This window comes from Leucopleurus acutus, assembly GCF_964270905.1.
Source record: "Leucopleurus acutus genome assembly, chromosome: 2".
Classification (NCBI taxonomy): Eukaryota; Metazoa; Chordata; class Mammalia; order Artiodactyla; family Delphinidae; genus Leucopleurus; species Leucopleurus acutus.
Window position 1 is genome coordinate 152,056,879 of NC_139143.1, and position 13,285 is coordinate 152,070,163.

Below are 13,285 nucleotides of genomic sequence, written 5' to 3' on the forward strand. Positions count from 1 at the left end.
TGGGTAAAAATCCCTGCACGTCGCTATCTATGTATATTATAGTCAACAACGACAGCTATGAAAGAACATTCAATGCATCAAAGGTATTTTTTTGTGTTTTTTTCTTTTTTTCTAAGCATTATAAAATCCTTTCCTGGTACACCTCAGGATAATCCAATGTTTTAATACTTAGGCAACACTGGCTTATAAAGTCCATGGTTGAATATAAGCCTTGAAAAGTTTGTTTCTCTCTCTTTTGTGTGTGTGCGTGTGTATGTGTGTGTGCGCGCGTGTGTTTTGTTCGTATATATTTATATATATATTTTAATAAGTAAGGATGGGAAATTCAGGACTTGTGGGCTTTGTTGGTTTTAAAGGAAACTTGCAACACTCGGTCTCCCAGGCGGTACCCGTTGAGGCTGGCAATGGCCATGGCTGCCTCATCATAGTTGGTCATGGTGACAAAGCCGAATCCCTTGCACTTGTTGGTGTTGAAGTCACGGATGACTTTGACGTTGTTCACCGCACCAAAGGGGCCGAAGAGCTGCCAGAGGACACTCTCGTCGGAATCAGGGGACAGATTGTAGACAAAGATGCACCAGCCTGTTCCTGTGTGACCAGGGATGTTCATTCCCACAAGGCTTGTCATCCCGTCAATGGTGATTGGGGAGAACCTGGGGGGACAAGCAGAAGGGGGGACTGGTCCAGACATCAGTCTGACCGTGGATAACACACAGATGCACAGACACAGACACGGGGCAGAGGCCTGAGTGAGTGTTTGCAGGAGAGTCTTCAGGGTTTGAAAACCAAAATACAAAGACTAATGTCTGTGGCATTTCTTCTAATGGGAACAGTTAGACTGGCTACGGCACGTATATGCCAAGAGAAAGGCCTAGGTCAACCACTAAGAACCAAGAAGAACTCCCAGAGCAAGTCTCTGTCATACTATCAAGTATATGTTCATAGGGTATCCCACTCTGACCCTCACCCTCCCTCCCCACAATAGATCGTGAGCTCTTCAGAGAAGGGGCCCCACTTCATTCATCCTTTTGCTCTACTTATTTATTCAGTGGAGCCCATATGGGAATCTCACAGACATGACACGTAGAAAACACTTAATAACTGCTTATTGATTGAACAGGTGAATAACACTGGTGGATGTCGATGCTCGGGACATTTCATTTATTTTTTAAGGCAGTTTAGGAGATGGCCCAGAAGTGCTCAAGTCTACCATCTTTGCAGTCCCTTGACTTAACGGTTGTCAAAGATCTCTCAGTATTATCAGGCATGGAGATACACGAGATCTCTAGATATTATGGGGCACGGAGGTACACCCATTGTTATTAATCCAATGGGTGGCTTATGTTTCATTTAGCATTTATTCAAAAGAGTTCCAAAAAAAACCCTGAGCAATAATAATAAAGACGTATCACTCCTTGATGCTATATTATCTGGAATTCATTTCTAAGCGTCACAGGAGTGAGATTTCAAGTGGTGTGTGCACTTATATATCTTGAATCACTGTACATCAGAAAAGCAAAAAACTGTTTTTTTGTCCTATTACAACTACTTTTGTATTAGGCTTCAAAATCTTCTCAGTTTTCACGTAATCTTGAAAAGAAAAACAATCCTTTAGATTCTATTCACCGTCTGATAAAATATGTATGTGATTCATGATGGATGCATCAGATGAAACAATTAGGTTACCAGTGCCCACAGCAGAAAAAATATTTATTAACATTTTACTTTAAACCAAACTCATACGGGTATTTTGACTCTATACACTGACTAGTATCTTGCTTTTCATTTGGTTAGTTTTTTTTTTTTTTTTTTTGAAGTGGGGGATAGGAGGAGAGGAAGCAAAAACTGGGGAAGTGAATGGATAAAGTGTCGTTTAGGAATGTTTTAAAAATATGCCTATATTATTAGAGATTCAAAAGTCCTATGAAAGAATAGTTGTGTATCTAACTAAAATTTAGATAATCCAATGGCCGCTGAAGATATGCTAAACATAACGACTCAACAGATATTATTTTTGGTATTGTTCACTATGTCAGTCTTCCCTTTTACTTAAAAACAAATAACAGGACAAAACCAAAAACATCATGGTACAGATTCTTAGAAGGGCAAACCCAAGTCTAATCGTTATTTGCATTATTTCTGAACATTGTCTTCTGAACCTTCTCTCCTCCAACTGAGTCAACTGATCTCTTTCGGTTTATAGGTAGAGAACGGCTCAATATTGTAAGGCCAAAGTCAGGGCCAGCAAAGAGGTTTCAAGGAGAGCCTCAGCTCTAGATGGTAATGTTACCTGGAGCACTTTGGTAGGAAGGACTCTGGATCCAAATCTGGGTTTAACAGGGAAAGAGAATGCTCTTATCAACTTGTGAAGTTTACTGTGGGTGGGGAACTGGAGGAGATGGCAGTGTGCACGCTGCATTGCAGTGTCTTCCCTGACCTCACCTATGTATAAACATCACTCTCTTCACAATATTTGGTGCAACTTCACAAAAGTTCAAGAGGAGCAAAGGTATGGGACAGAGCTGGGAAAAAGTGTAAAATGCGTGGGAACAGGCAAGCAGTACGCTAGACATGTGGAGATAATTCACAGTTACCCTCATGGGGGCTGGGATTGAGATTCAAGAGGCTGGCACCCTGACAGTGAAGTCTGCAGTTGAGTTACTTTCTCCACTGCATGCCAGTTTCCAGAGCAGGGTACCTACCATGCACCGCAAGTGGTGAAAGGCCTGCCTCATACAGGGAGTGTGACTTGGACTATTCAAGACCACATCTCTTTCCCTTGACCGCAGGAAGGGGAATTAAAGTGTGCAGCTCTACAGAGCAGGATGATGAAGATGTTATCTCCCTAGCAGCTCAGTGGGGCTTATCAAAAGTACACGTGGGAATCTCATGGACACAGTGACATAAAGCACCCAACCTCCCGAGATTCAGTTTTCAGACTAGGTCTGGAACACCCTTGTGACTACATTCAGAAAGTCCCCCAAACCTTAACACCACAAAAAGGTTTTAAATAAAAGAAACAGCAAGTTTAAAACATACATACATATATAACCAAGGGAGGATTGCTAATAACTGCTAAAACCTGTAACGAAAGAAACCCCTGGTTGAGGTGCACACAGATACACTTCATTCTCAGGCTGGGCCCTGAAATGCACTTTGAGCTGGGGGCGGGAGTCATAAGGTCATCCATGCACTTATTCATGCTTTGGCCAGGGCTGGTAGTCCGAAATCTAATTTTTCCACTGACAATCATAAGATGATTAGCAAAATGTTCTAATTTTCATTTGCTGGAATCTGCCCTCTTAACTGAATCTTGGCATTGCTAATGTAAAACAGTTGCTTTGCAAGTTTGCAAAATCATCTGGCAAAGAGTCACAGCCTTCCCTCTTAGGGGAGCCGCTCAGAGGACCAGATTATTAAAGGCTTGGTAGCTGTGGCACCTGAACCATAGGAGAAGCCCACCTGCAAATAAAAGAAAAAGTGAAACACACAAACACACTTTGTGTGCCCTAAAAGAAACAAAACCAACTGAGGTCTGAAAGTAAAAGAGAATTTGACATGCTGGTGGAAGAAAAAGGAAGAATTAAAAAAAAAAGTAAAGTTAGTGAATTAAAAAAAAATTCTAGCCCCAGTCTGTGCCAACACGGACATCTGGCAATCTGTGGAGTTTTAATTACCTCTTTACGCCATAGGCCATATTAAGCAAATTGTCCAGCCTGCAAAGAGAAGGAGGGTCTCTGGGTTAATGCCTCACAGATGGCAAGATCGCTCAATGGAACTATTAATAAGAATGCTCCATTTTCAAAGAAGAAAAGCTCAAAAACTTTCCCCAGTGCTTAGGAGTCTATCCGCTGGTAGTTCCCCCTTTTCCTGCCTCCAACTAAAGTAATTCATGTTCAGGTCAACGCCTGAGTTTAAAGCAAGTGTCTAATGAACCTTCCTTTCTTTCAAGGTTTCAATTAATCCCACCCCCCCCCCCACCTCTCAGAACATTTGTGAAAATTTTTAAAGAGGGGTGGCATCTTAAGTTGTTCACCTTTTACTGTAATGAAATTGATGAATAAAGGTCTCTGCTCCAGATTAACAATGTAAGCACACACATCCTGCATATCGGAATGGATCTTTTCTCTCAGCCTGGCTACTTTAACTAAATCTTCTTACCACACCCATTTTTTTTTTTTTTGATGGGGGTGGGAGGTTTGAGGGTTCAGATTTTTAAACAATTAGCTTACTATTTACAACCTGAAAGCACCTCCCAGCAAACTGCCATTTTGTTATAATCTCCTTCACCTTCAGTATCTTCCTTGGGGATAAGCTATTCACGTCATGGGGCAGTAGTAACCATAGTTTCCACCATTAGAAGCCTGCTGGAAAGGTTTTTTACACAAATACTGCATGTACTCTCACACAAAATAAAAATTAGATGACTTGGACTCTTCGTGAAATCATTAACCCTTTCATGTTCAGGGGGCGTATGGAAGTACACTCCAGAGGCTGATTTTTCTCCTCCTTGTGGCTAGATGGAAGGGCCTATTATCTTCCCATGTGATGTTCGAAAAAGAGAAAGACCCTTTCGTTAAAGGGAAGTTGGGACATGGGTGGAATAAAATAACTATTTAGAATTATTATGGGTAGGTCAAGAATATTCTCTTTTTTTTTTTTTTTCCCGGTATGCGGGCATCTCACTGTTGTGGCCTCTCCTGTCACGGAGCACAGGCTCCGGACGCGCAGGTTCAGCGGCCATGGCTCACGGGCCCAGCCGCTCTGCGGCATGTGGGATTTTCCCGGACCGGGGCACGAACCCGTGTCCCCTGCATCGGCAGGTGGACTCTCAACCACTGCACCGCCAGGGAAGCCCAAGAATATTCTTATCTCTTGCATAACAGAGGTCAGACTGCCTACATGGTCAAGGTTGGACTGCCTACATGGAGAGAAATCTGCCTTTCAGAAATGTCCCAGCAGAAGGGGAATGCCCCGTTGCACCTGGAGCTTCCTGGGGGTTGGGTACCCAGAGGAAACACTAGTAAGGCTTGGACAAAGTCTTCCTCCTTGTCTTTCCGGAGTCTGCTGACAATGTCAGAGTAAAGGTAACACAGAAGAGAGGATCCCCTCTACCCCCACCAACCCAACAGAGTTACCGGCACAAGAAGGAGGAGGGCAGAGACCAAACCATTCCCTCTGGCAAGGATGTGCCTTCTGGGCTACTCTTTTCTTTGACTTTATGAAAAGCCACTGCCTTAGCTTTAAGTCTAAACTGCCGAATGTGGTCACTTATCTGTGATTAACTCTCGTTGAAACTGAACCTCCTTATTTGGTTAAATGCAGAAATTTTGTTTCAATCAAAGAATCTGAAGATTAATCACGGTCACAGCGGTAGTTTGAAAGGGGGCTTAGAAACGCTTAGAAAAGTCCAATCATCACATTTTACAGCGGTGGAAACTGAGATTCGGGGGCAATTTCCCACAGTGATTCCTAGAGGCAGAGGTTCTCACCCTGCCCCATGCTTCAGGGCCATGGGCTTCCCTGGCTCTTGTCCAGCACTCGTGTAGCAGGGCTCTTTCCCCTGTGGGCACGCCTACCTGAACCTCTGAGCCTGGTGGTGAAGTGGGCCAGGGTAGCGCCGGTTGGGGGACTGGTAGAGCTGGGAGAGCAGGGCCTGGCTGGACTTCTGGCTGGGGTTGTTGGCAAACTTCACAGTAATTGGTTCCGTAGCACCACTGGGCTTCTGGCCATTCAGCCCTTTGATTGCTTCTTCTGCCTCAATCCTCTTATCAAACCGGATAAATCCCACCCCTCTGGACACTCCTGGGGAAAGAGAAAGAGCCTTGATAAAAAGTGAACAAACCAAACTGGTAAACATCTCCAGGAAGAGATGCGCTGGGTCCCATGGATTCCCTTGGGGAGTCAGTCAGCCCACCTGTGGGGCCAGGGCTGAGCCTGGCTTCCTGAATCTTTTTCACCCATCAAAATGCACCTGCCTGCATTTCTGCCATTATGGGCCTGGACTGTGACTCCTACCCACAGAACACAGGCATCTTTCTCATCTGTCCCTTCCAGCTCCCCCCCACCACCCTGCTCAATCCTCAGGTCTCCCTTTAGTTGCTGTAACTGACCACCCACTGTCCAGTTTCTAGTCCTCCAATGTGTCCACCACACCTGGCAACTAAATAATCTATTTGAAAAGCAAACTCTGACCATATTATACCATTTAAAAACATCTTTTATACTTTTTCTGTACCTTTTCAATTTTTTACCTTGTGCATAGTACCCATTCCTCCTTGCTCCCTACTCCAAACACAGAAAAACAAATGAAAAAAAAACCCCCACAAAAATCCCTTCCATAGCTCCATGCTGCATACGGATGAATTCCAGACTGCTTGGCGTGGCATTTAATGTCCCTGATGATCTGGCCCCAACCCCCTGTTGAACCTCATGTCAGCCATGCTGAACTGCCAGATATTCCTTGAACAGGTTATGTTCTGCCTCAACTCCACGCCTTAGGATATGTCCTATCCACTTATTCTACAGGATACATCCTATCCACCTAGCATGCTCTGTCCCTCCTTCTTGCCAGATAACTGCAAGTCATCCTCCAAAACTCTGTTCAAACATCACCTCCTTGATGGAAACTTCCTTCCCAACAGTGCCCACCAGGCACAGCATGCCTTCTCCTGAGCTCTCGTTGGGCAACGGACAGCCCTAGCAGGTACTCATCACACTGGAGTCTTGTACGGGCAGGACTGTGCCACCTTCATCCCTGGTCGCTGGTGTCCCTCTGCGCAGCGTCTGGGGCAGAGCTGCCTTCAGTGAGGGTTTGTTGCATAGTCAAATGATAAACACATGCTAAATGGCTCCCAGGGGGTGTTTTAAATTAGAGTAGGTGAAAACCTTCTGTCATCAACAATGCAGCCTGGGGGTAAGCGGGGGGAGGGATAAATTGGAAGATTGGGATTGACACATACACACTACTATATGTTATACAGATAACTAATAAGGACCTACTGTATAGCACAGGGAACTCTACTCAATACTCTGTAATGGCCTATATGGGAAGAGAATCTAAACAAGGGTGGATATATGTATTTGTATAACAGATTCACTTTGCTGTACACCTGAAACTAACACAACATTGTAAATCAATTATACTCCAATTAAAAAAAAATGCAACCTGGGTGCCTTTCTTACTGACAGGTGGTGGCCGCGGTTGCTTTTCTTTATGATGGCCAAAGTATCACAGCACCAGATCCTGGGTTATCCCTGCACTGCTGCTAACTAACTGGACAGAAGTCACATGCCCCACTTTGGACCTCTGTTTTCTCATGTGTGAAATGAGGCAGTGTGAGGTTGCCTCTAACTGTACAGTGCTATCATTGGAGACAGAGCTATACATATAGGCTCTTTTCACATACAAAAGTAATGTTATTTGGTTGAGGGTTGAAAGAGACTTTGAAGGTCATTCAGCCCCACTCCCAGCTTGATGGCTGAATCCTCTTTACAGCTCTGCCAAGTAGTTTAGCTGCTGCTGGAACAATTCCCACGATGGAGATCTCCTACTTCCCAAGATGGCCCATTTTAAATTTCGGCAGTTGATTGATAAAAAGTCTTTCTCTTAGGTCAAAAATCTGTTTACTCATGACCCACATCCTTTGCCCCAAGCAACCACTACCTCTCTGCTCTTATGGGTCACAAGGCACTGGCTGGTGACACTGAGACACAAAATAACGGCAAAAAAATACTTAACCTGTGACTTGATCCACCAGGATTCGTGAGGTGATGATACGGCCATATTGTGAGAAGAGCTGCTCCAGTTCCTTCTGGGTCATGGTTTTGGGAAGGCCGCTAACGTAGAGGTTAGCATCCCTGATTGAGGCAGAGCTTGGACGGGCATATGAGACCTAGGTAAAGGCAAGAGGCGCTAAATCCATTACAGGCAACACCCTCTGAGTAAAGACTGAGTCGACAACTGAGATGACAACCCCGCGTCTATCATTCTAACTCACAGTGTCAGTTCAAATAACTCTGTAGTTCAGATGTTTAGCTACTTTTGTAATAGTAATGAGAACCAGGAGAACAGCAATGGAGGAACAAGAGGAGAGCTGGTGATAACTTAAAACAAATGCACAGATAAGGGTCTCTAAGTGCAGAACAAAATAGCTACTGTATGGCAGCTGTTAAATGCAGAACTACCCACGCATGGAGTTCTGAAGATGAACCTCCTGGATGTGGGTGTATAGATGATTTACTGTATCCAACACATAATAATCTTTGAAAAAACAAAACAAAAAAAAACCCCATGAAATTCTGCTCTGCAGATTTCTTTCCTTGCCAACCCCACCCCACCCCCATCCCCTTCTTGAACACATAAAAGCGATCAGGTTCTCTGCAAGATTTTTTTATGTCCCATCCTTTGCGTTGATCCAATCTGTTCCCACAAGGTCTGCTCTCGCTGAATGACAAAGTGCTGGTGAAATGGGGCTGAATGAACATCTGCTTGCGAAACTGGATATATGACCTTGTCATAACATCTGCAAGAACCAGTTGCCTTCTAACTTTGAGGCGGAGCAGATGAAACCACAATAAAAAAAAATGAGGGCACGATGGAAAGGAGGGAGGGAGAGGGCAGTGGAGAGAGAAGTGAGCCTCACCGATGGTTATAATAAGTTCGACTTTGTAAATCTGTCCTCCCGGATCTCTCAACTGCTTTTTTTTTTTCCCCAAAAAGCTAACACAAAAGTGTAAACAGATCTGAAATTCCATCTGCAAGAAGCCAAATCTGTAGCAGTACACATAAGCAAAGCAAACCCCAGCAGTCATTAATTTTAGACTTTCATTTACTTATTTATTTATTTTTTAAGAAAACAACATCAGACATTTGAAATATAATTTACAGCTAGTCTAACAAAAGCACTTTCCTGCTAAAGCTATTTCTGGGGCGGTTATGGCTCAGAATAGATGATGAAAACAGTCATTTCAGAGCACATCTGACAATGTTGGACAGGGAGGGACCTATATGCCTTATTAGCATTTTTTAGTTTTATTTAATTTGTATAACCAATTCACAGGACCTGCTAAGACTATAGGGGTGAGTGAGTGAGTATGTGTGTGTGTGTGCTCTGCATACACAAAAGCATGTTTGCAAAAGGAATTATACATGTTAAACTGGACTTTTGACATTAGGAACTAAACCTCCAGCAGGGAAGGAGACCTTGCATCTGAGAATGGGTCTAGCAGCGGATCACGCAGAGGCGTGAAGGATGAGCAGACCCCCTCACCCATGGCACTCTCTCCCTTTCCATGCAGAGATGCCAGGTCCCTTTCTGGGTTCCACACCTAAAAATAGATGTTGACTCAACAGATAAAATGATGTGAGTGACTAATCTGCCTTGCTGGCCTCCTCCTGCCAATGGAGCAAGGCAGCCAGTCTGAGCATTTACCTCTTCTAGAAACTCATGGGTGGCCTCTGTAGGCTCTTTCCCAGCACACGGATGACACGCACAGAGGCCATTTCATGGAGGGTCCCTGTGTGTGTATCTGGGGGTGGGGACTGAAGGACCGAGAATCCCATGTGACTGCCAGCACAGGGCATCACTCTACACAAGGTTCTCCTCCCCCTGTCCTTTCAGGTTATAACTTAGCAGAACTATTTTTTAGGCATGAGGAGGGAATGGTAGGAAGAGGGAAATAAAAACATCACAGCGACATGTCTATGGTAATGAGGGTCACCCTTGTCTCACCCCTGCCAATTACTGACAAATTAATTGTCTGAATGATCTTCATGCTCCCCAAAAACAAACCTTCCCACCTCTACGCTTTTGTTCACAGGGAACATTTTTCCACCTACTTCCTCAGGTCCTAATCCTACTCTTTCTAAGGCCCAGATCAAATGCTACCTTCTCTAGACAGCTTTTCCTAATCTTACCTCCTCCTAAAAATCCCCCTCGCAGTGCTCTCGATGAACCGCACCCATGGCACTTGAGCCATCTGACCTTGATTTTCCATGTATCTAGTCTGCCGATTTCCTTGAGGTCATGGCTTGTGTATGTGTGTCTCATTCATCTTTGTGTTTCTAGCTCCCAACACAGAGCCCGATACTCGCAGGGTGCTTAACACCCACTGAAAGAGCCAATGAACACCCACGGATCATAATGAATGACTTGGGCATTAATGGCTCTTTGGGTTAATTGCAGCTTGGATTCCTCCACTTAAGGGGATCGCTGAGAGTTAAGCATTCTGTTTTCCTACTAAGTCATAGCTGTGTTTTCCTACTAAGCTAAGAGCTAAGAGACGTGTTTCCCATTCTCCAGTATCTGGGGTTGGAAGGACTAAATCTTGTTCGAGAACTAGACTTAGAGGCCTCTCTTAGCAAGCACTTCCTGAGGATCTACCATGAGCCAGGCATAGTGCTGTGTGCTGGGGATACACAACAAGCAAGAACAGGCATGGTCTCTTGCACTAAAGGACTTCCAAGTCCAACAGGGGCAACAGACAACACACAGCAGGTACTCAATAAATAAGTTGAATGGAAGAATGGTGCATATATGGACCAGTTATCATAATGCCACAAGATGTGTGCCATTCCAGGGCTGTATATTTGGGGCTGGAACATAGAGAAGGGCAGGCTAGTCTCCCTTTTAATTAAGGGTTAAAAGGGCCAGGAAGGAGACAGAGCTGAGGTGAGACTGGTGGTGAGGCAGGTCGTATCACAGTGTGTGGTGGGGTCAGGGAGCCATGGCCTGATGATAGCCCTCCTCTGTTGTGAGGACAAAAGAGATGATGAAGGTCAAGGGCTTAGCGCCGTGCCTGCCTGGCACCCAATAAATGCACAATGCATAGTAATGACCTTGATCCCCTTATTTTTGTGCAGCTAGAGCTGGGGTACAGGCGAGAGCAGGCCTGGGACAGATCTGCTAGGGAAAAGGAGCTGGAACTGGAAAGTCAAAACCATTTCCCCAAAAGAGGATGCTGACAGAGGCAGAATCTCAGAGAGGGAGAATTACTGTGACAGACCCCAGCCACTGAGCAGTGACACATCCCTAGGGTGAACAGTACCTCAACCATTCACCAAGCCTAAATCCCGCCTAGTTTTTCTCCTCTATTTGGAAACTTAGGTCCATTGTTCTCTTAGTTCCCTGTCTAGGAAACCTGCAGAAGTGGGAGTGGGCGAAAAACAACAGGAAAAGGATCTTCCCACATTCAACATGCAAATGCTTGCCCCAGTGTCGAAACTTTTCAAGTTTCTTCATACATTTATTAAACCCTAACTGACTGACTACAGGTGTCAGGCCCTTTGTTAGGCTGAAACATTTCTAAAAAAATTGCTGACTCTTAGCCGCTCCAGAGAGTCCGCCATTGCTGGCTTATTAACCCCACTAGAGCCCGAGGCTTCCAACGCTGTTAGAAGTGCCCTAAAGAACCCTGTGCCTCAGACCATCAGGATCCTGCTCACTTCTTTCATCCAGCACCTCTGAAAACAAGACTGGTATTTCTACGCCCGAACCAATCTTGCTCTGGAGCTCAGGAGCTGGAGTGGGGAGATGACCCCTCTCTCTCTGGGTAAGGGTGGCCCAAAGGCAGGTGACTGTACAAATGATCTTGATGGAAGATTTGCAGTCACTCCAAACTCCTTATCCCTCCCCATCCCTGCAGGCTCACAGTAACCTCTACTCTCTGCAAGGCTGATAGTACAGCACGGAGCTTATGAGACATGGGCTGGCTCCAGTACTCACTAGCTTTGTGACCTTGGGCAAGTAATTTGATCTCGATAAGTTTGTTTCTTTACTGGTAAAAAGGGGAACAATTCTCCTTTGATGGGTTATTGTAAAGAATTAAGACGACAGACTTAATGTGTCTAGCACATACCTAGAATTTAGTATCAACTTGGTAAATATTATTCTGTGATGACTCAGATAGGCTTTTGTGGGTCAGTCTGGGACTAGCCCCCATTGGGACACACCTTCCAGTTTTACCACACAAGCAAACATCTGGAACACTACCAGTAAGCGCCTGTAAAGCACTGTCCTCCTCCATCAGACTGGCCGGGGTCTGGATCATCCTTTATCACTTCACAGCCATGAATTTCCTTTAGCACATTCCTACAGATTCCACTGCCCCACATCCACAAAGCACTTTCCACTTTCCAAAATGACTTTACAAGGCTGTTCTCTGCGGTAAGGCAGGCATTGTCATTCATCACTGATGGGGCAGCAGGACCAGGGCTGGGGCTGCCCCTTGCGACACAGCACTCACAGGTTCCTTCACCTGCTCACAGCCAGGGCTTGGCAAGGTGGGAGGAACAGCACGGCCTGGGGAAAAGCTTTCCTGAGTCATCGGGCAACACCTTGGTCCTTGTCTGTCCCGCCATGGTACAGAAAAAGAGAGCAGTTGGAAAGCATGATAAAGACGTGATCTTGGGTGCTATGAGGAGGGCAAGATGAGAGGAAAGGGGCTTCTTTAGGAAAACACTGGTATTAGAAGATGAGAGTTCATTCATTCCTCCCCTTCTTGAACACTTACTGTGTGCCAGGCCCTGTGCTGGGAGAGTTTTTGCTTTAAGGGTTCCACAGTCTGGTGAGGGAAGTAATCAAACAAGTGGAGAGTGTAATACAGAGGGCTGCTCCTGACAGGGGGAGACTCGTTTCCCACGCCCGGCGTTTCCTCCCATGCGGAGGATATGCCCCCTGGAGTAACATTCCAGGCCTCTTTGTACCCCTGCAGCCCCTCTTCTCTGGGGAAGTGGAGCAGTGGCTCTGAATAGGCTTCAACAAGGGAAATGAGCAGGTGCGCCTCAGACTCTGCCTGCTTTCTCCCTTCTGGGAGCCAGATGCCAGCCGGAAGCCCACTTTCTACTCCAGGCTCTAAGTGCTATGGGAGCCGCCTATGCTCTCCTGTGGGGAGGCCTATGGGGTCCAGAGCACTTGTGACACAGTACGTCAATCTGTCAAAGTGTGGGGTTCCATGTTAGGAAGCCCATTGCGTCCACAGAATCCATCTGGGCCTTAATCATTAATAAAGAATTTAGGATTCCATAAGTTTTTCTCTTTTTGTCTTATCTTTCAATTGGTTTAAAACTTGGATGTACAAAACAGGGGTGTCATTTGTTGGGCCCTTTTGAATTACAAGGATGTCTACCATTAACTGGATGTTTTCACAAGCTAGGCATTCTATTCACAAAACTGCTAATCTCCACAACCATAATTCATGGTAAGTGGAAATAAGGGTGACAGGTGACGCTGGTGAACTCAACAGAAAGCATTATCCTTGAAATCTGTTTCACAGAAACTTGATG

General features: G+C 45.2%; 1 protein-coding gene across 8 annotated transcripts in view; it reads right to left on the bottom strand.

Moving 5' to 3' along the window:
• Positions 1-325: 325 nt before the first annotated feature.
• Positions 326-13,285, bottom strand: part of ELAVL4 (ELAV like RNA binding protein 4) — a gene marked incomplete at both ends in the record, with an annotated part of 86,298 nt that continues 73,338 nt past the window's right edge. For 4 of the 8 annotated variants that reach the window (XM_082833367.1, XM_082833365.1, XM_082833362.1 and 1 more), the window contains 4 exons: positions 326-653; positions 3,678-3,716; positions 5,580-5,805; positions 7,742-7,895. In XM_082833367.1, coding sequence (XP_082689493.1) covers positions 326-653; positions 3,678-3,716; positions 5,580-5,805; positions 7,742-7,895 — 747 coding nt within the window. Of the gene's footprint in view, positions 696-3,677; positions 3,717-5,579; positions 5,806-7,741; positions 7,896-13,285 lie in introns of all 8 variants that reach the window. The other 4 variants (XM_082833366.1, XM_082833364.1, XM_082833368.1 and 1 more) reach the window with 3 other exon arrangements.